This window comes from Anolis sagrei, chromosome 1 (assembly GCF_037176765.1).
Source record: "Anolis sagrei isolate rAnoSag1 chromosome 1, rAnoSag1.mat, whole genome shotgun sequence".
NCBI lineage: Eukaryota > Metazoa > Chordata > Lepidosauria > Squamata > Dactyloidae > Anolis > Anolis sagrei.
Genome location: NC_090021.1, coordinates 120,059,058 through 120,081,187, shown reverse-complemented (window position 1 = coordinate 120,081,187; position 22,130 = coordinate 120,059,058). Strand labels below are relative to the sequence as shown.

The following is a 22,130-nucleotide window of genomic DNA, read 5'->3' as shown; positions in this document are numbered from 1 at the left end:
GGGAATCCTTTGTTGGGAAGTGATTAGGTGGCCCTAATTGTTTCCTGTCGAGAATTCCCCTATTTTTTTGAGTATTGTTCTTTATTTACTGTCCTGATTTTAGAGGTTTTTTTTAATACTGGTAGCCAGATTTTGTTCATTTTCATGGTTTCCTCCTTTCTGTTGAAATTGTCCGCATGCTTGTGGATTTCATAGAATCATAGAATGAAAGAGTTGGAAGAGACCTCATGGGCCATCCAGTCCAACCCCCTGCCAAGAAGCAGGAATATTGCATTAAAATCACCCCTGACAGATGGCCCTCCAGCCTCTGTTTAAAAGCTTCCAAAGAAGGAGCCTCCACCACACTCCGGGGCAGAGAGTTCCACTGCTGAATGGCTCTCACAGTCAGGAAGTTCTTCCTCATGTTCAGATGGAATCTCCTTTCTTGTAGTTTGAAGCCATTGTTCCTTGTCCTAATCTCCATGGAAGCAGTAAACAAGCTTGCTCCCTCCTCCCTGTGGCTTCCTCTCACATATTTATACATGGCTATCATATCTCCTCTCATCCTTCTCTTTTTCAGGCTAAACATGCCCAGCTCCTTAAGCCGCTCCTCATAGGGCTTGTTCTCCAGACCCTTTCAATGGCTTCTCTGTGTAGTCTGGTATAGTGGTTGTTAGAGTGGTCCAGCATTTCTGTGGAAGCCACCAGGCTCTGAAGCTGCAAGGCTATTAAATGCTAATCAAGCTGGCCAAATGCAATATTCATATTTGCCTCCAACAGACTAGAATTTTTTCTCACACCCTGGACATTTCATAGATATATAAACCTCACTTGCTTACTTTCCAACAGACACCTCAACCTCTGAAGATATCTGCCATTAATGTGGGTGAAATGTCAGGAGATAATGCTTCTGGAACATGGCCATACAGCCCAGAAAACTCACAGCAACCCAGTGATTCCGGCCATGAAAGCCTTCGACAACAGAGAAATAATATGCACTGAGATTTGTTTCAGGTAGATTTTGGCAACAAATTGCATTTATTTGCCGAGAAACACCAAGGATTTATTGGAATCAATATTTTAACATTCTTGTAGTTTCCTCACATATACTCCAGGTTTTTTCTAGAGAGGAGTACTCTGCAACAGCCCTGAGGGATGTGTTGTCGAAGGCTTTCATGGCCAGAATCACCGGGTTGTTGAGTTTTCCTGGCTGTATGGCCATGTTCCAGAAGCATTCTCTCCAGAGACATTATCTCCTGACCTCTGAGGATGCCTGCCATAGATGTGAGTCAGCATCAAGAGATAATGTCTCTAGAACATGGCCATACAATCTGGAAAACTCATAGCAACCCAGCCCTGAGGGAGTTCAGGTAGCTAGCCTCTTTGCTGCTGCAGTGGTAGAACGGTGTCCATATTGGCATCTACCATGCCACTGTAATGGCAGGAGGGAGTCCACATTGCTCAGTGGCACCAAATTTGGTTCCTCAGTGCTGTATGGCCACCCTTACTATCATCTTGTCATTTATTGCTGTCCTGGCTGTGACCACAGAACATGAAAGGACCAGCCTTTCCTCCCCCGCTTCCCCCAAGTCATGATGTCAACAAGATGCTGATGAAATCCCCTCTGAACTGAGGGAAAGTGAGTTGGCTGTATAAAGATCAGCGGGTCATTCTGATGAACAGGATCCAGAGTGGAGTTCGAAGAGCACACTGAGATGGAAAAAGTTCACGTGGAAGCTCAGAGGAGAGAGAGTGGAGGCATGGAGCAGGGCTTGATAAGAAAAATGCCAAGAACAGCTGGAAGGAAGGTGGGAGAAAGGAGAAGGAAAGTAGGAAGGGCATACAAGAAGAATTATTGAGAGAAATACTGGAAAAAGGAGGGGGAAAGTCAGAAAAAAAAACTTATTCGACTTTGAAGCCCCTGGATGTATTTGGAAGACAGGTAAGTAAGAGTCGTAATATAGCAGTTAACAGCTTTCCTAAATCAGAAGGCTTTGGGTAAGCAAGCAGTTAGTCTATTACAAATGGGCTTGGACTGAACATTAGCTCCATCTAGTGGAGTATTTTGCTATTGTATTGTGTTGAATAGCACCAACATAAAAACTGTTGTACATATTCTAATGGGTTTTGTGCCTCCTTGAGCATGCAGGCCAGTGGTTTCAAGGCTTCACTTACTATGGAGGAGATTCAACCTGTGGCAATCCCATTCCAGGTTTTTTGGCCTGTGTAGATGGGTCCATCTCACTGCTGTCTACAATGACAAGAGGAGGCTTTAGAGGATTTGAGATGGCAAGCTATTTAACTTCAGCAGACATGTTGTAAAATGGATAATTTTTTAAATCTTGTACTTAGCATGATTTGATAACTAGCAGAATTGAGCTAGTGAAAGGAATTGATGTGTCCAGTAGCATCCCATTATACTCCAAAAGTACATTAAGTCTTATCTGTGTGCAAATGAAGTATTAAGGATGGCAATATATAAAATTGGTGTTATAAGAATATTAAACGTTCTGAAAAGTATAAACTATTTAGATTTTCATAGCAATGTGGAATCATCACTGAGGTTCTACAACAAAAAGGCACTTGCAAGCACTTAACTATGTCTTGTCTCTAAACCTGACTAGTGACATTGATGACAGAGTTCTGTTTTACTGGTGAATGGGGTGTCACACCGTATTGTTTCCAAACCACTCTCACCAGGGTTCTCTAGTATGAAAATTAGAAGTGTGACCCATCTCAACTTTTTGCCCCCTCAGAGATTGCTAGATTGAGGGGACTAGAGATGTTATTCCATTGCATCAATTGCCAGCTGAACAGATCTCCATTGTTTGCTACTAGCTGTTAAATTAAATATGGTTTCAATGGTAGTTGTGACTGTGGCAATACTGCTACATAAATATGGAGTATGGCTGAATAGGGAAGTGGTTAAAAATCTGTAAGTGCAATATAGGATGCCAGCTGGTTTTCTTATAGGCTTTCAGTATCTTAACTGTAAGTATCATACATTAAAATAAAATAAAAATGCCTTAAGACAAAACCAAAATCAGTATTAGTACATCTGAAGTATTACATATTCCTGGAAATCAGTACATGGAAGAGCAAGCAGTTAATCAGAATAATTTGAATATGAGTCAATGACGTGGTGCAGATTTGTAGATATCACCTATACAATCTAGTGTTACAGACTCTTAAATGCATATAGAGGACTGCATATGACAGAGCAAAGGAAGGGTAAGTGCAAATCTGTGAAGATCAAGCCCCTTTAATGAGATTTTAAAACATCCCTTGTCTGAGATATTCTTTGTAAGGAGAAGTGTAAAAAGTGATTTTGATCATGTGAGTTGTATTAGACTGGATTGGTAAATTTAGCTACTTTTAAGCATGGCTCTACAGAAGAGTTAGCAATCTGTTATATAATTAAAAAATTCCTTAAGAGGAGCTTTTAATGTTTTTAAAAAGAGTAGAAAGAGGTACCATGTAAGAGAGTGGCTATCTGTACGCAGGGTGAAAGCAAGAAAGTTAACAACTGACCAGAGAACAACTGTGCTACAAATGTGGCAACACATTTTATTTATTTATTTATTTAGAGTAAGATGTGTATTAGACTGGATTGGTAAATTTAGCTACTTTTAAGCATGGCTCTACAGAAGAGTTAGCAATCTGTTATATAATTAAAAAATTCCTTAAGAGGAGCTTTTAATGTTTTTAAAAAGAGTAGAAAGAGGTACCATGTAAGAGAGTGGCTATCTGTACGCAGGGTGAAAGCAAGAAAGTTAACAACTGACCAGAGAACAACTGTGCTACAAATGTGGCAACACATTTTATTTATTTATTTATTTAGAGTAAGATGTGTTCACATCCAGCATGACAAAATTTGTACAAATTTCACAATTTAAAAATGAAGTTATCACAGCAACTTGTGATTTCACACATTTATAGCAAAATTAAAATGTCAACAAACCCATGCTGTGTAGTACAAAAATAAATCAAACCTCAGTTCCACAGAGAGCACAATAAGTAGTTTATACAAAATTCTGTCTTAATAAATGATCACTTAAATTAAACTTAGAAATGAAAATGAACAATAAGTTAGAATAAATAAACTCTGATGACTCACAATAATTTCAGATGAAAGGTCAGCATTCTAATATGTGACACTTTTGTGAACCCTATATAATAGTCACAGATAACTTTTGATTTGATATTATGTACCAACATTAGATGAGTAGCGCGGATTTGTGCTTAAAATCCCTTTTTTCCATTGTACATAGGTGATAACAATAAGAATCCAAAACTGATACTATCTATTACTCTACGGAAAGCGTTACTATATTGGCAAAGAAGCTGCAGACACAATGCAGTGGAAAAATGCATATGCCATTATGAACAATGAGAGCCCTAAAAGGAGGCTAGGGCAAAAAGTACAATATATATGGCAGAAGGTGAACAACAAGCACCTTGCTTCAGCTCTCAAAAAGGCAATTCTGAGCATGGCAGCTACAACTAATAGCACAACAGAAATGAGGGCACTATACAGAGAAGATACTGCAGAGCCCCAAAGTAATTACATAATCTTCTCCCAGCTAGTTATTAAAGTCCTCGTGGAAAACTGTAAGCTTTTTGTACAGTGAATAGTATAAAGTGCCGCTGGGATATACATATATTTATACATATATATATACCGAGGTTGAGTATTGTATCAGAATATTTGTTGTGAGATCCCTGTAGTCTCCCCTTAGCAATATTCCTGGATGAGCCACATCGGCTTCCATTCTAATTTGTTCAAATTTAGTGTCACAACATGAATGACACAATTAATTGCACACCTCCGTATGGATATATAGGGCAAGGTAAGTGCAAATAGTCAACTGGCACATTGTGGGGACAATGACCCTGTAAGTCCTGTTCTGCTAAAAATATTTTATTTTATTTTATTATTATTATCATTTTTTTTACAAAACCCATCTTTTTTCATAACAAAATTTTTAAAGTACTTTTGTACTTTCTGCATAACATCAAGACATGGAAGGAAAAGATATGCTATTCAAATTGAAATGAACTGAACATCTGACAAACACAACACAACATCTGAAGAACTACTTTAAATGGGAAACAAAAATGTCGCGAGAAAAAGTGGACTTATGCATACATATAGTGCAGTTATTTTGAAGAGACAACAATCAAATCTGAAAAGTACAATACTTTTTTTAAGCTTGAAATGACGCAATTTAAAGCAAAAAGTGCCAAAGTATATTTAGTTACATTAAACTTTTGATTGCATTCATTTTTTGCAATAGGTAACAGTAGAACAAATAGATAGCATATGGAAATGCCACAGTAATAATGATTGTACGCCAACAAAAATAAGCAGAACCTAAATGGCTAAAGGGAACAAAGTGAAAAGATCAGGTAAATTGAGCTGTATTGCATTTCCTACCCAAAAGTAGCAATGAATCCAGCTCAGTGGCTGCTGTAATGATAAAATTTTAGGTTCATTCCCAAATTAAAACTTTTTTTAAAAAAAGGCAATATTTCTTTTAAACTATTGCCTTTTGCCTTAAGAAGGAAAGACTGAACTTCTGAAAAGATGAACTACATTGCTGTAACAGATAATTCGGACGGACACTTTTAAAGAGTCCTGGAGAGATAAGAGAATGTTGGTCCCAAAGTGTATTGGAAAAGAAAAGTTGAAATCTTCACGTTGTCCACCTCTGATAGAGCGCCTGTCATATGGAAGTTCCCATATTCATACCATGTAATGCTTAGAAGTTAATTAAAAAGTGCTGTTTAAGCTGCTTTGAATCTTCTGTCAAGTTTCCATGGCTTGATGTTGTCTTACAATAAATTACTCAGTTTTACATCTCACATCTAATTCATGCCCTTTTACTTGGAATTCCAAACCCCCCACATCCTTTTTTATTGCCCCCACCACATACCATCTTCCAAAAACAAAAGTCACAATATTTTCAAGCATTGTTCAAAAATAAAGCATTTTCGCAACCAATTCTTGCTATGAAACAATATGCACACAAACTTCTTAAACCCCCATAAAATCCTCCAGCATGAGACAAAATGGGAGTGTTTTAAAAAGTGGCCGCAAACTGCAACATTGTCATTCAAAGCGGGTTTTCTTTTTTTTTGTTCTTTTTTGTGTCCATTTCAGTTCAAAATACTAAAACATTTAATCACTAAAGCATTAAAAAGAATTTACACTCTATTTAATTTTGATCAGCTTACCTCTTCAGAAATATATTTACCCCAAAAATGTGCATACAGTAGCAGCTATAAACATTACATGGCATATCACACTATGTCAGCTTATATGAAAACGTACAAAATGTGAATGTATTCAAAAAACTATTCTGCAGTTACTATCTTTAAAGCAAGACATAAAATCATCATGAAGTCTTGTAAGCATAACACTTTTTCAAACAGAAAGAAATATATATATATAACACTTTCTGGTAAATTACAGCAGCAAAAAACAAGAGGCATCTTTTTTAAAAGTAAGATTTTCACCACTACAGCAGCTGTTCACACCTGAATTCCTCTCACAGCCTGCTTTATATTTTCCAGTAGGGCTTTATTTTCTGGACTCTGATAACGATCTTGATTTGTATACATGTCCGTCAAAGTGGTCACGTAAGCATCAAAATTTTGTTCATTGATTGGTTCCTACGAGATATTAAATAGTAGTTCATATACAACTTTTATTTGCTTAATAGTACATTAATTTATGCAAAACAAATATCAAAGCACACTGACACCATTTCCTTAGCACATTAAACAGCCTAGTTCAGAGCTTACTTAATTTTACAGGAGACATCGGGATTGGCCCACCGTGTCTTTTTTAGCAGTTAAATTTATCTTTAGGGTTTCGGGGTTGATACCGCAAATCTCCATCTGGTTGAGGAGCCATAAACATAAAAACAGAAAGACATCTAACTGCATGAGGTGAAGGAGATTGCCAAATTCCTTAACGTGTGCCCTCAGTCACTTACCATATGTGGTAGCTGGATATTAGCTAGACTATGAATTAAAGACTGGCTTAAATTGGCCAATTCGTGAAGAAGAGACTCATTTTGTTGCTCAATTACTTTGTTCTCCTCTTCTATCGTCTTCAGATTGCTCTCCATTGTGGTAATCTAAAAGGAACAGATAGTAGACAATGTGATATGTGGCTGAAAACTCTAGAGGTGAAAAATTATGGTCCTGTATTTTGTCACTCCATCCCCATTCCTTCAGCAGGGACATATGTGAGCAGAGTTGCAGTCATATGAATTCTAGATGAAAGCCATTATGTGAGATGATGGAACATTTGTTTTGCTTATATTAGATATATACCCAGCTTTAATTTATCAAAATAAGTATATAGGTTACCTTTGCAGTACATATAGCCTTAGTCTGAGCATATAGCCTTAGTCATTTTACCACCCATGCTTTATAATCTCAAGCACTGATCATGCAATTAGAATCTCTTAGAAAGTTCTGTCCTTAAGCAAGGAATTGAGAAATATGATTTGGAACAAGTGACTCCATTTCATTTAACAAATAACAACTAGGCTTTTTCTGATAATTTGATACTTGTATCTATCATTATTTATGGGTCTTTTCTCCAAGTACAGGTTGAATCTTCCTTGTCTGAAATGCTTGTAATCAGAAGAGTTTTGCATTTGGGATTCTTTGAGATTTTGGAATACCTATATTTGCATATATGCACATACTAAGATATCTTATGGAACAGAGACAGCTTTGGTCGCCTTGGTAGATGACCTATGAAGAGAGCCAAATGGGGAGCGTGTCCTTGTTGGTTCTCCTGGCCTCTCAGCATCTTTCGATACCTTTGACCATGGCATCCTTCTGGGTCATCTCGCTGGGATGGGACTGGGAGGCAGGGTCTTACAGTGGTTCCGGTCCTCCTTGGAGCATTGTGTCCAGAAGGTGGTGCTGGGGATTCCTGTTCGAACCCTTGGACATTGAGCTGTGGGGTTTCTCAGAGTTCAATTTTGTCCCCCATGCTGTTTAACATATACATGAAACCGCTGGGAGAGGTTATCCAGAGTTTTGGAGTACAGTGCCACATATATGCAGATGAAACCCAACTGCTTTCCACCAAATGTCAAGGAAGCTGTCCTGACCCTAAATGAGTGCCTGTCATCAGTAATGGACTGGATGAGGGAAAACAAATTGAAACTCAATCCAGACAAGACAGAGGTATTCCTGGTCGGTTAGAAGGTAGATCTAGAAATGGGGATTCAGCTGGATGGGGTTACCTTCCCCCTGAAGACACAGGTCTGTAGTTTGGGGGTCTTCCTGGACTCAGCACTGAACCTGGAGGCCCAGGTTTTGGCGGTGGCCAGGAGGGCCTATGCACAATTAAAGCTCAGTTGGTGGAAACAAGAGAGCAGGCCTTCTTGGTGGCTGTCCCATAACTCTGGAACTCCCTGCCCCCTCCATACTGTCCTCCCAGTTGCAGGCTAAAACCTTTTTATTCAGGCAGACTTTTAAAGAAGGAGGTTTTAAAGATCATGTCAGGGGCTGCTATGGTTTTATATATTTTTATGGATTTAATCTAAATTGTTTTTAATACTAATGATGTTTAATACTGTTTTAATATTTGTATATTTTAAATTGTATTGTAATGCTTTTAGTGTTAGCTGCTTTGAGTCTCCTTATGGAGACAAAAAGCAGGATATAAAGAAGAAGAAGAAGAAGAAGAAGAAGAAGAAGAAGAAGAAGAAGAGATGAGACTGACGTCTAAACTCTCATTAAATTTTGTTTCAAATACATCTTACACACATAGCCTGAAGGTAATTTTATACACATTTACAACAATTTTGTGCATAAAACAAAGTTTATGTTCATTGAGCGATTACAAAAATAAATGCGCCACAATCTCAGACATATATAACAATTTTGTATTTTAGAGGATTTCAAATTTTGGAATTTTGAATAAGGGATGCTTAACCTGTACCATCCATTTTCTTGCACGTGGAAATATTAATGTTTGTCTCTGTTGTTAGATGTGCACTTTTTTATAAGGAAAAGGGGGGTATTTTGTCATGAATCCTCCTGGCTGTTTCTGAAATGATAAGGTCTGTCTTTTTTAAATTAAAGATACTAAGCCTACAGGCATGTAGACGGTGTAAATGGAAGAGGTGGATTTGTCCTATACTTCACATAGGTAGTCATTATATGTGGAGCCCCCAGTGGTGCAATGGGTTAAACCCTTGTGCTGGCAGTTTGAACTCAGGGAGTGGGGTGAGCTCCCATCTGTCAGCTCCAGCTTATAATACGGGACATGATAGAAGGATGGTAAAACATCTGGGTGTCCTCTGGGCAATGTCCTTGCAGATGGCCAACTCTCTCACACCAGGAGCAACTTGCAGTTTCTCAAATTGCTCCTGACATAAAAAAGCCGTTATATGAAAACTCAGCAGGTGGTCAAAGAAATGGTTATTCCGTAGACTGCCCCATGTCACTTTGTACAGTGAAAGTTTCAATGTGGGGGAAAGAGGAGAGAATCAGGATGTCTTTCACACTTTTAAGACTTCTAAGACAAACCAAAAATTCAAAGATATATCAATAAATACTGATATTCCCCGTCCAAGAAAATAATGTTAAACCAAAGGAAGTAACTTGCTTTAGGTCTTTATTCTACACATGTTCATTCTTCTACTTGTTCTGTTTTGCCTCCCTACTTTTGGGATAAGGTAAAACAAACACACAGAGGAATTTCCCTTTCTTTCTTGGCTATAATTTGAAGGGTGTGTTCACTGGGAGAGGTCATCCAGAGTTTGGGAATGTGGTGCTGTCCAATATGTTGATGACATCCAACTCTCTCTCCCATCCATCTGATTCCAAAGAATACTAGCTACCTACTCCAGCAGCCATTTCATCTGAGATCTGTCAGGTTTTTAAACAGAGTGGCCATTGGAACACATGATGTCTGGGGCACACCCATTTATCCCTTCCTCCTAAATCGTCAGGAGAAATGCCTCTAGAACATGGCCCTATAGCCCGAAAAAAACCCACAAGAACCTCATATTTGTTTTACTGTATTCTAAATATAAATACATCAAAACTGACTTGAAAACTATAGCTAGTGACTAGGGCATAAATACTCCAAGCCAACCAATCAACTCTTATTTACTGGTATTTTGATTCTATAATAGATCCTCCAGTTTGGCTTTGATTTTCAGGATGAAGAAAACACTAACAATTGAAAAATTGTAATGGAAGTCATGTGTATTTTGACCCTTACTGTAGAGTATGTTAATAGCTACTATGCATGGGTAGAATGTTGCAGCTGTTAAGGCCACTAGGTCTGTTTACCCTCCAGCCAAATCAATGGCTCAACTAACAAAGGCTGCATGTATCTATAAAGCCCAAACTCTTCTGACATGATAGTTTTGATGCTGATTTGGGGAGAACATATAAAATAGAAAATGTCTTTGGCCATCATAGTTGACTTTCTAATATTTTGAATGATTTCGATATAATGAAACCATTTGAAAAAGGAAAATATGGGCTCTTTTGGATGGTACAAATGTGTTGAGGGTGGTTATCAAAGATGTTAATGTTAGTTGCTCTAGTTTTTTTTTAAGTATTCAAATGTCCTAGATATATATATTATTTGGCAATTTCCAGTACAAACTGCAATGTTCTATTCATAACCTTGAAAACAATATGTTCCCTTCTATTCTCCATTCATGTCTTCTAATTTCTTTAGAGTGCTATACTGCCCCAGTGAAATTGCACTTTTGCCCTATAACACTATACATTTTTTTGGAACAAAATGACCTTCCAATCCATAGGACCACTTTAGCAACCCAAGTTCCATTTGTAATTGACTTAGGTATAACCCAAAAAAAAAATGGCCCAAAAATATCAGAAATCCTGGAAGCATCCTGGAAGATAGCCCTGTGTTTTTTTACCAGTAGCCCATATCGGTATCTGTAATGTAACTGCATCTATATCCAGTCAGGTTGTATAAAATGCAAGTTGTGTAGAAGGCCACTGAATTTAGGGCTTCATAACACTGTTACCTGAGTTCGGAGTTTAATCATATCAGCTTCCATCTGGGTGTTGGATTCATTTAATTCTTTTATTTCTTCATCTAATTGTTTAATTTCTTCATCGTTTTCTATACCTGTTCAGTAAAAAGGAGACATCCAATAAATAAATTATATCTGAGCTAGGGAATTGTGTTTGATTCCAGATGGAAAGCTCTGCAGCTATTTTCCACCTCAACAGACTTTTGGTGGAAAGAAAAAGATAGAAGCAGCACAAGGAAAACATAGAAGAGTTACAAATAGAACACAATAACTAGACCAGCCACTCACCCCACAACTCCATAATATTCAATGAAGGAAGTTGAACATAATACAAGAGTAGTCTTCAAGGACCAATAATCAGTTCCCAGGTTGAGGTTAAACTCAGTAAAATAAGAAAAGCAGAGCAGCTAGCATTCAATACTGGAGAACTCTGTGGATAGCGGAGCTGCAGATAGTAGTTACTCTTACACTATGTCTTTAAAGGTGCCATACAAATGCATTTATACAGTCATTAATTTGGACTCACTTAGTGCTTTCAATGGAAACTTCAGCTGCATGCACAAAACTTATCTTGAAATAAACTTGTCCCTTTTTTGGAACTGGGAACAAGTTCAGTATAGAAGCATAACGCAAAAATGCTTTGTGTGTCAGAGTTGTTACACAAACTAGGAACTTTGGAATTGGGATAAACTAGATAAACTGAACCATTTAAAAGTATTGGCAAAGAGTAGAGGAAACAGTTAAATAGGCTATTATGACAAAACAATCTCCTTGACCATTGGCTGCTTCAGGTGAAAAGAGAGACCATGGCTTCTTGCTACATGGATGATCTCTAATAACCTTTGAGTTAATATTCTTCCTCCCTCATTGCTACTTTTTCATGAAGATAAGAAACATTCTTCTTTTAAACAAGACAGACTTTCCTCTGACATCTAAAATCTGGACACTGCAAGTTGGTTTGTGGCTGATTTGTCTGAAACTAACTCGGTCCCATTTTATTTTTTGTTATCACAGTTTGTTCTTTGAGTTCAGATGCCAGGGGACCACTACTTTGTTTAAAGTTGGAAGGGGATGTTTCTGTCCTCTATCTTATGCAAAAGAAGGTAGAAGGAATGTGCTAGCTCAAGGCTCATACAGATTCATCTGTAGAGTGGAAAAGCAAGAAATGATAAAGTTCACACATATAGACAGCCTAGGCTTTTTTCTTCTGTGATTCTGTTTACAGCCACCAGTGAACTAAGATAGATGCACATAAAAACAATCATATAGTTTCTGTGCCAACAAAAAAGCACGCAAAAGTAGTTCATAATCCTTAGTTTGTTATCTCTGAAATCGTGAACTTATTGGTATTGCAGAAGATATATATCCGTTCCCCCTCTCTTGGTTCCAATTTTTGAACTCCAGTTGGCCAGACATTTATTTTGCAGAGTGAAAATATGCTTTCTATCTGCCAAAACTTCAGTGTGGTGAATCCAGACACAGATCCAAGCTCCTGAACTGGCAGAAACGGATCTCTGTACTCCTCCTTCTGATGGCACCCCTTCCACTCCATCCCTTATGATTTCAGATGAACTCTAGCAAATTTCAAGCCAAGGCATTCTGCAGCTCTATATATGTTGTCCTTAAAATAAGTCTCATTGAACGTGGGTTGGCTTGCATCTGAGCCAACGGTTCATAGGACCGTGCTGGACATGGAGTTTTCACTCTATTGCTTAGCTGAGAATAGAATTATGCATGCTTTCTGCCTTGGCACTGTACTTACAGATGATACAAAGAACTCACGTACTACCAGTAGCAGAATCATACCTCTGACTGTACATTATGATGACACTTTCTAAAAGTGCTCCAAAACTGCATTCAGAAGGAATTAGTAATAATAGCAAGAAAAGTAGTAATAATAGCAAGAAAAGTAAATTGCTGCTATAGACAAAAAGTAAAATAACAGTAATATTTAAATCTCCAGTATCCAGAACAATAAACTATTTACCATTGCTAGCTCGCTGTTTTATTGTAAGCATTTGTTCTCCTGACAGTTTTGCTCTCTTCATTGCTGATGTAGCTCTGGGGCATCCAGATAGACTGTAGACAATAGGAAAGGAAAGAGCCATTAATCATAATAGGCCATTGATGATAAATCTGTTAATACTAATGTTTCTATAGGAATAGAGGGAAATCTCTCCCAAATGCTATTGATAAGCTGATGGTTTCTGAGTAAAAGGGTACTTTTCCCAGACAAGTTCTTTCTTTGGTATTGTGTTGTATGTTGTGTATGTTTATTTGCCTCATATGGAAAATTTAATGACCACTTGCACTGTGTGTGTGTGCATACACCCAAATGAGGAGAATGGGACATGCCAATCCTGACAATATATTTGAATTATGATAATTTAGGTGTAACAAAATCTCCAAAGAAGTCTGGGAGTCATAGTCCAGTGAAGTGTAGATCTCTACCCTAATTACAATATTCTGGAGTGAGCAGACACTCAAATTTGTTTCCCACAATATGACTAGAAAAACTTTATAGACCTATTATAGAAGTTGTGAGATGGCATTTCTGTCACGAATAAAAGGTAATTAATGAAGCGTGGAATAATACATAACTGATTCCAGGAAAAGAGAGGGTACTCACTATGAAGAAAATCTATGAATAATTTGTCTTTAGCCTCTTTGAAATTAAAGGCAAAACTTTTCCAATCCCTGCAGTCATACATTGTTCTAAAGATAATTCCACTGAAGAGATATAGCATTTCACCAGATTATTCGGTGTCTGGGATAGGATAATACGCCTCATCTCACATCAGATAGAGGGCTTTTATAACTATCCTGAATCATAGGTCTCAGGTTACAAGTGGGATTCGTTTGTAATCCTACTTTAGCTCATTTTCAAATGCTCTAATGCCTGGTAAACCTGATTTTGGCTTTCATACAGGCTCCCTGATTTACAGTTTGCATGCTCTACTACGAATATTCACTTGGTTTGGTGCAGGGCATCAAGGTGAATTAGTGTGTTTCTTTCCTTTGTCAGATCAATGACAAATAATATTGTGAAAAGATTTAACCCAGGGACAAACAGCTATCAAACAGATCAGGCTGGCATGCTGCTATACTTAGTACATTTCTATTCAACAATATAGTAGGCGTCAACATTTGCTTTCAGGTGTAGCGCTTTGTGAATCTCGAAGAAAAATACCACAAAAATAGTGGTTGAATGGAGTCTAACAAATGCTACAAGTAAGACAGAGGTGTCAAACTTGTGGCCCTCCAGATGTTTGGGCCTCCAACTCCCAGAAGCTCTAGCCACTTTGTCCAATAGCCAGGAATTCTAGGAGCTGAAGTCCAAAACTCTTAGAGGGCCATGGATTTGACACCACTGATGTAAGAAGACAACTGAGTCCCTTCTTTTTCTCCCCAATCTTTGCTCCACATTTCAGTCCTCTCTGGAACCAAAACATGTGCTTCAGAAGGTTACTCAACCCTTTGAACCAGGTTTTATAGTGGGAAGAAAGTTGCAGGAGGGTGGGCTTTTTTCTTAATTTAGGTGAAAGCAGTGTTATTTGGCAGAAGTATACCATTGGATTCTGGCCTATGACTCATTGTTATGACTGTGATGCAAGAAGTCCCATCTAGCTTTTTATCTAGATATCTGACTACTGTTTCAAACTGTTTCAAACATAACAAATCAAATCAAAATTTAAACAAACACATACACCAACAGCAATGCTTATTTAAATCTATACAAAAAGTGCAATTACTCACCTCCTATGGGTAAGAAAACTACCACTGACATGTCCTGAGCCATCACATCCTGGGGTTGGACATGACATGCCTTCTGTCTTCACAGATTTCCAAGAAAACTGGGAACCATTCAAGTACCCATCCTTTTGCCTTTTAGTAGCTAGAGGACACCCTGAAGCACTACGGTGAGATGCATATTTCCCAGTTATATGACCCTGACCATCACAACCAGGAACTGGACATCTGGATAGCAGATAGATGAAATAAACTTTATTGTCTTGCCATCATATACCTGGCAGCCTCTACAACAAAGTCAAAATAAATCTCACATAAAAAAAAGAACAAGCATGCATCATGGTATCAACAAAATGAACAAGAAGTTAACACAAACATAAAGAAATTAAGAACATACCCACAATAAACTATGCATAAATGTAATGTCAACATAATGGAATGATATGTCACCATCTAGGGCAGTTTTGTTTTCATGGAAACAGATTTTAAGTCTGCTCTCCAAGGCCACAGTCCAGTGCTTTGAATACTAGTCTCAAGGGTCATGGTCCAGTGCTCTCACCACTAGACCATACTGGTTCTCTATTAAAATATGAAGTTTTAACATTTCTATTATGCAACACACAAGAGTATGTGATGAACACCACTCTGGGGTTCATTTTAAAAAGACAGAAACTATTATTTAATGTAGCTAGTCCTCATGCACAGTTGACCTGCTGTTGACTAAGAAAAGAGAAAGCATGGGACACTCTTCCTGTATTTCTCATGTTATCTGAGCTGCAGGAACAGCATTTTTTTCCTCAGCGTGTCAGGGATTGTTACTATATGTGTTATCATTCACTGAAACAGTTTTATCCCCCCACACTTTTGGTATTTTACTGTGAACTACCATCTGATGTTTTGCAGATCATCACCAGTCCAAGGGCCACTGTTTTGAGGAGTCCTGCTCTAGATTATAGGCTGTGCCTGGCTAAATCATTTATTTGCTGACAGGTAAGATAATCATGAGTTTAAAAACCATCGGAAAACAATCCATACTACCTTAACCAGTTTTTAGACAAATGCTATTATTTGTTTTCAGTACTAATACTTGATATGAAATTGAACAGTCTAGATGGTGAAAATTTTACTCATGCATTTATGAAGTCTCATGGATTCAGTGCAACCAACTTAAACCACAAATGTATATAAAAGTGTTTGGAGTTGTTACTTTCATTGAGATTAGGGGGGGAGGGAGAGAAGATACAGATTAACTAATTAGGCACACATATATATGGAGCTGCTTGGAACTATACTTACCTAATAGGTTCTTGATCTTCCTTATCTTCTTTACTTTGTACTATCCTGATACCACTTTTCTTTGCTCGTGGACAACCGGAAAGACTGAATGAAAGAAAACATTTCAAGATGGGACTCCTTATATCTAAATATAACAAAGAAGCTTCTAAAAAAATACATACTTTGTACAAAAATTATTACAGCCTCCTTCCTTAATCCATGCATTTAGTTCAAGATAAATCATATATGAACAAGCTCATGCTTTGAAATCTTCTGAGGTCCTTCTCTCTGTCCCAACATCCTTCAAAGGTATGTCTTGTGGGAACATAGCAGAGAACTTCCTCAGTGGCTGCTCCCAGAATCTGGAACTGCCTCCCAAGAAAGACTAGTTGACACCACCCTTGCATCTTTCCTTAAGTAAGTAAACTCCTTTTATTCCAGCAAGTCTTTGAAAACTGATTTTTCAGCGGAAACAGGTCTTGTATAATGTACTGCACTTTTATTGGTTGTATTTAATTTATTTTAACGGGTTTTAATTTTATGGTGCTTTAAAGGCTGTTTAACTGTTGCTGTTAATTTTTGTGTGTTTTAACCATTATAAGTTGCCTTGAGTCCTAAACTGAGGAAAAGGCAAGATATAAATAAGGATAATGATAAATATGATGCTACTAATAAGAATACAGGTATATCTCACTTATCTCACTTAACAAAGTCTTTAAAAATAAAGCATAGATCTATAAGTCTGACTACCAAAATAGAAATAATAAGGAAGGTGGTATATGGTGAAATAAAAAAATGTTCCTGGGTGGATTTTGGGAGACACTTTCCAGTGACTTCTAGAAGGTTGGAAATGTTTTTGTTTATATATACCAGTGATTCCTAGAGCAATTGCTCAAAGCTGAAGATAAAGTCATGCAAGGGAACATAGAGAGAAACTGAAAATAGAATTATGCTGGTTAAAAATGCATACAGATTTTATTATTTGTGGTTTCTCGCTTTTGTGGGGGTACTGTGCCCTAACCTTAGCAAATGTGGATGGTTGAGTATAGTTTGTTAAATGAAGGATACAAACTGTACACTAATGTGGATGGACAATATTCAGCCAACAGAGGGAGCTCATAATGCATGATATTCTTTTCAAAACAAATGATATTACAAATGGGAAAACGTGTTTCGTTCCTTTCTATGGAATTGCTTATGAACATATGAAACCGCCTCAAGTCCCTTTGAGGAGATAGGGCGGTATACAAAAAAAGTTATTATTATTATTATTATTATTATTAGATTTTAATGTTTTCCTTATTACATATAATCAAAGCAACAAATACAAATGAATTATTTGAAAACAGATTAATTAATAAAAACATGTCAAACATTATTACATAATATTGATATTCAATTTTGTTTTGTTTCATTCATGGCAAAATGTCTGTCATTAAGGAAAAATTAATAACTATTGAAGGTACTCATTACTATTATAAATTCAAAACAGTCCTAGCACTTGACATAATATATGCTAAATCTGGTCATTCGTACTGAAGCACCTGTTGCTCTGTAGCAATTGACAATATATATGCACTTGTTGTTGTTCATTCGTTCAGTCGTCTCCGACTCTTCGTGACCTCATGGACCAGCCCACACCAGAGCTCCCTGTCGGCCGTTACCACCCCCAGCTCCCTCAAGGTCAGTCCAGTCACTTCAAGGATGCCATCCATCCATCTTGCCCTTGGTCGGCCCCTCTTCCTTTTGCCTTCCACTTTCCCCAGCATAATTGTCTTCTCTAGGCTTTCCTGTCTCCTCATGATGTGACCAAAGTACTTCAACTTTGTCTCTAGTATCTTTCCCTCCAGTGAGCAGTCGGGCTTTATTTCCTGGAGGATGGACTGGTTGGATCTTCTCGCAGTCCAAGGCACTCTCAGAACTTTCCTCCAACACCACAGCTCAAAAGCATCGATCTTCCTTCGCTCAGCCTTCCCTAAGGTCCAGCTCTCACATCCGTAGGTTACTACAGGGAATACCATGGCTTTGACTAGGCGGATCTTTGTTGCCAGTCTGATGTCTCTACTCTTTACTATTTTATCGAGATTGGACATTGCTCTCCTCCCAAGAAGTAAGCGTCTTCTGATTTCCTGGCCACAGTCTGCATCTGCAGTAATCTTTGCACCTAGAAATACAAAGTCTGTCACGGCCTCCACGGTTTCTCCCTCTATTTTCCAGTTGTCAATCATTCTTGTTGCCATAATCTTGGTTTTTTTGACGTTTAGCTGCAACCCGGCTTTTGCGCTTTCTTCTTTCACCTTGATTAGAAGGCTCCTCAGCTCCTCCTCACTTTCGGCCATCAGAGTGGTGTCATCTGCATATCTGAGGTTGTTAATGTTTCTTCCAGCAATTTTCACCCCAGCTTTGCATTCATCCAGCCCCGCACATCGCATGATGTGTTCTGCATACAAGTTAAAAAGGTTGGGTGAGAGTATGCAGCCTTGCCGTACGCCTTTCCCAATCTTGAACCAGTCTGTTGTTCCGTGGTCAGTTCTTACTGTTGCTACTTGGTCCTTGTACAGATTCCTCAGGAGAGAGACAAGGTGGCTAAGCCCAGACATTTTGACACCTGCTATTTTCTATGCCTATCTTACACAGAAAGAGTTCCAAATTTTCTTTATCACTTATAATATACTGAACATGGAAACAGTTCTTTTTACAGCAATTTAAATATAAAAAATCGGGTTATCTACTGACTTGACAGTCCTTTGCAATCTTCTGTGCCCACTTCTAACTTGCATGGTTGACTGCTTGTGTGTGTGTGCAACATATGTACACAGTGTAGACCTGAGAAAAATGTAGGTACCTGATCACAGGAACTCCACATGCATACAGATTGTACGCATATAGTTTTCTACACATAGGCAGTTAGCGAAATTGCATTTAGCTGGGGATCCATGCTACATGTTCTATGTAGTTCTGCCCATAGTGTGTATCAGGTTCTTTAGCACATGAAAGGAACATTAAATTAATATTTGCAAGCTCTTGTCATGTTGTGGCTTGGAATGAGTTGAACATGAACAAGGTGGTAGGCAAAAAATAGCTGGTCGTGAAAAAAGCATTTCAGTACAAATGATATTTACTGATAATTGCCTATATGGTAGTTTTTTAAAACTGAACTAAGACCAAAAAAAAAGTGCCATAAGAAATCGAATGCTGTTTGCTGCGTGGGTACATTTTGTACCAGAAATGTAATGTTTGGGATGAAAATATCCCAAGCTGTATTTGAAGGCACCATATTGCAACAAAACAGAATGGGTATGCTCTCGTTGTCAGTAAGTTGGCATGCAGAGGCAACAGAATATTCACTAGAGTCAGAAAAATCCTTACTACAACCCTAGCCCTAACCATCTGGGATCTGAAATAACCCACAACTCACTCACTGCGCAAGATTCTTTATTCTTCTTTTTCTGTTGTGGATCATGAAGGTCGTGTCAATAATTTGACGCTGAGCATAATTCGGCCTCTGCCCGTTTCATGCACAGGTTGAACACCCTTATTGTTAACAAATGCTATGGCATGTTGTATGATCTTAGTCAAGCCCAGTTTAAAAAATGAATGCAAACACAGAATTACTTCAAACTCATACTCTGATGCCTGTCTGATACCTGGACTGTAAACTGGCTTTGGGGCTCTTCTATGGCAGCTCCAGAGCAGACTTTTCTGGATAATTTTGCCTGATATAGACACAACCGTGGATTTTCTACTCCATGATTGCATAGTGTCATTTATACTTTATCACAGCCATGTAATCAAACATATTTCTTAAAATGGTAATTGCTTTGCTTTTTTAAAAACACTTACAAGAATTCTAATAATTATATAAGTAAATGTGTGTCTGTATATTCAAATGGGTGCACAGAATACAGCATCTGAAGTTTGAAAATCAGGTGATGGTACATCATTGATATATCAAATGTGCCCTTAGTTAACTTCTAAAATGTCTATAATTCTATAAATTATAATCAGCAGTGGAATATTTCCCCAACTGTGGAATATGACCCAGCTTTTGGACCCTCATAGCCACCAGTCTACACTGGCGATCCTAGCATCACAAATTGCTGTCCTAGCGGGAAGGTGGGATACAGTTGGTTAATCACTCAGAATCTAGAAATTAAGAAGCCTTGTTTTATCTGATATTTGTACAGCCAGCAGTTATTTGTATGGTCTCCTCTACAAGGTACTTCTGTAGAATAACCAGTAATTATTTTAAAATATGTACTTTATGGAGTTTGTCATCTAGGTCTAGGTATGGATTGTGCACTTAAACATTATGTTTTATTCTAGTTTAGTCAAATATGTCACTGTTCTGGGAGCTTTTACATTTTAGTTCCTATTATATATTCTGCTAGTGATTTTTTGCTCAGTTGACTAAGTGAATTGTGAACTTTCAATCACATTATATATTATTTTATGCTAAATAATTATTTGGAAATTTATTGAATGGTTTTGATAACTGAATCATGTTTACAATGTACCTAATTGTTATGTTATATCTGTTGTGAAGCTAATTTAAATCCAGTTACTTGAGCAAATGATTACGTAAATAACTTGATGTGACATGACATGCACAGTCATTGATGCCCTTTTGTGGAAGGGCTGTAGATTTAAGCACAAATCCATCATGACTCACAAACTAGAAACTAGAAACCTCATTTTTTAAACATACCTTCGATGTGAAGCATAATTTCCAGTAATGTGCCCAGAGCCATCACAACCAGGTGTGGGACACCTAAAATAAAATGAAAAAACAACATTTGAGTTACTTACTATGAAAAATGAAAGCTTCCGTGAGAAATTTCTGTAACCAGAAAGCTTGGCATTTGTACTGCTATGCCTGCTGTGAAAATCCCATGAGATTCAATTGAGATCAAATTGCTCTTAATCAAAAGCAGAAATGTTCCAAAATCTGGTGTGATAATATACTTATTAAGGCAACCAAAAAGACACACAAACCTTTAAGGTTTCTTCATCATTCAAAGATGTTTTAAAAAGCATTAGGTGGAAAGACTGATGATAAAAAATTATGCTGTTTGCATATTCTACTGAGATGTTAGAGGAAGAGCCTGTAATCTATCAAATTAATTGGATTGAGTTAGATACCGGTTTCTGCAATATATGGCTCCTCTTTATTTTAAAAATGCTCTTCCTAGCCATACAATAAGAGAGGTTTGGGGTTTCAAGGATCTTTAGAAAAATCTGAAACATATTTCTGAGGAAAAGGACGTGGCAAAGAGGTTGTTATGGTATGGAGCTGTGAAGCAGAAAGAGCAATAAGGATGAATAGCCGCGATAGGAGACTCCAGGGATTTATGGTAGGCCTTTGGAAGTGCCTCAAGCTGCCAACATTTGATGCTAAATCTTCTCAGTTAGCGGAGAAACTGGATATCTATGGTATAGCTTGACAAATGAGCTATTTCTAGGATTTTTTTAGGAACACACAAGTATCCTGCTAGCAAAAGAACAAAAGTCTATATTGTTATACATGTAAAAAACAAAAAACAAAAAACAAAAAACAAAAACATGCCTACATGTTAGACATATGATTGTGCCAGTGATTGATGAATAAATGCCATAAAATAAGCAATAAATCCTATTAATTAACCTGAGTTTCTTTACCAGACTAAATTTTTTTTTTTTTTTTTGCAGAAAGCAACACACAAGGAAAGAAAGCGATGTACATTGCCCTCTTGTGGCAAAAGCAAGATTTGCTTTCCGAAGCAAATATTTTGTACCAGAATATCTCCAATTTTCAGGCCCCTGCCATATAAAATCCAGATTATCTGCTTTGAACTGGATTTTATGGCAGTGCAGACACATAATCTATCAAATAATCTAGATTATCTAATTTGATGATCTGGATTATATGGCTGTGTAGAAGGGGCCTTAGAAAATTTAAGCCTTTTCCTGCTACTTGTATAAAACAGTCCACCCTATAACACAGGCATGGGCAAACTTTGACCCTCCAGGTGTTTTGGACTTCAATTCCCACCATTCTTAACAGCCTCAGGCCCTTTCCTTTTCCTCTCA

At 37.6% G+C, this 22,130-nt stretch overlaps 1 protein-coding gene and 1 long non-coding RNA gene across 18 annotated transcripts in view; one reads left to right on the top strand and one right to left on the bottom strand.

The window, feature by feature from the left end:
• LOC137097019 (uncharacterized) overlaps positions 1 to 22,130 on the top strand; it is a 71,667-nt gene that overhangs the window by 966 nt on the left and 48,571 nt on the right. The window contains exon 2 of one of the 2 annotated variants that reach the window (XR_010909922.1): positions 15,690 to 15,776. This is a non-coding gene — a long non-coding RNA (uncharacterized lncRNA). Of the gene's footprint in view, positions 1 to 15,469; positions 15,777 to 22,130 lie in introns of those variants that run through there. The other variant, XR_010909921.1, reaches the window with a different exon arrangement.
• Positions 3,773 to 22,130, bottom strand: part of MYT1L (myelin transcription factor 1 like) — a 367,019-nt gene continuing 348,661 nt past the window's right edge. For all 16 annotated transcript variants that reach the window (XM_060752740.2, XM_060752741.2, XM_067468161.1 and 13 more), the window contains 7 exons: positions 20,770 to 20,832; positions 16,083 to 16,166; positions 14,793 to 15,014; positions 13,024 to 13,115; positions 11,028 to 11,131; positions 6,981 to 7,124; positions 3,773 to 6,654 (listed from right to left, as the gene is read on the bottom strand). In XM_060752740.2, the coding sequence (XP_060608723.2) occupies positions 6,514 to 6,654; positions 6,981 to 7,124; positions 11,028 to 11,131; positions 13,024 to 13,115; positions 14,793 to 15,014; positions 16,083 to 16,166; positions 20,770 to 20,832 (850 nt within the window). In that variant the 3' untranslated portion in view covers positions 3,773 to 6,513. The remainder of the gene's footprint in view (positions 6,655 to 6,980; positions 7,125 to 11,027; positions 11,132 to 13,023; positions 13,116 to 14,792; positions 15,015 to 16,082; positions 16,167 to 20,769; positions 20,833 to 22,130) is intronic.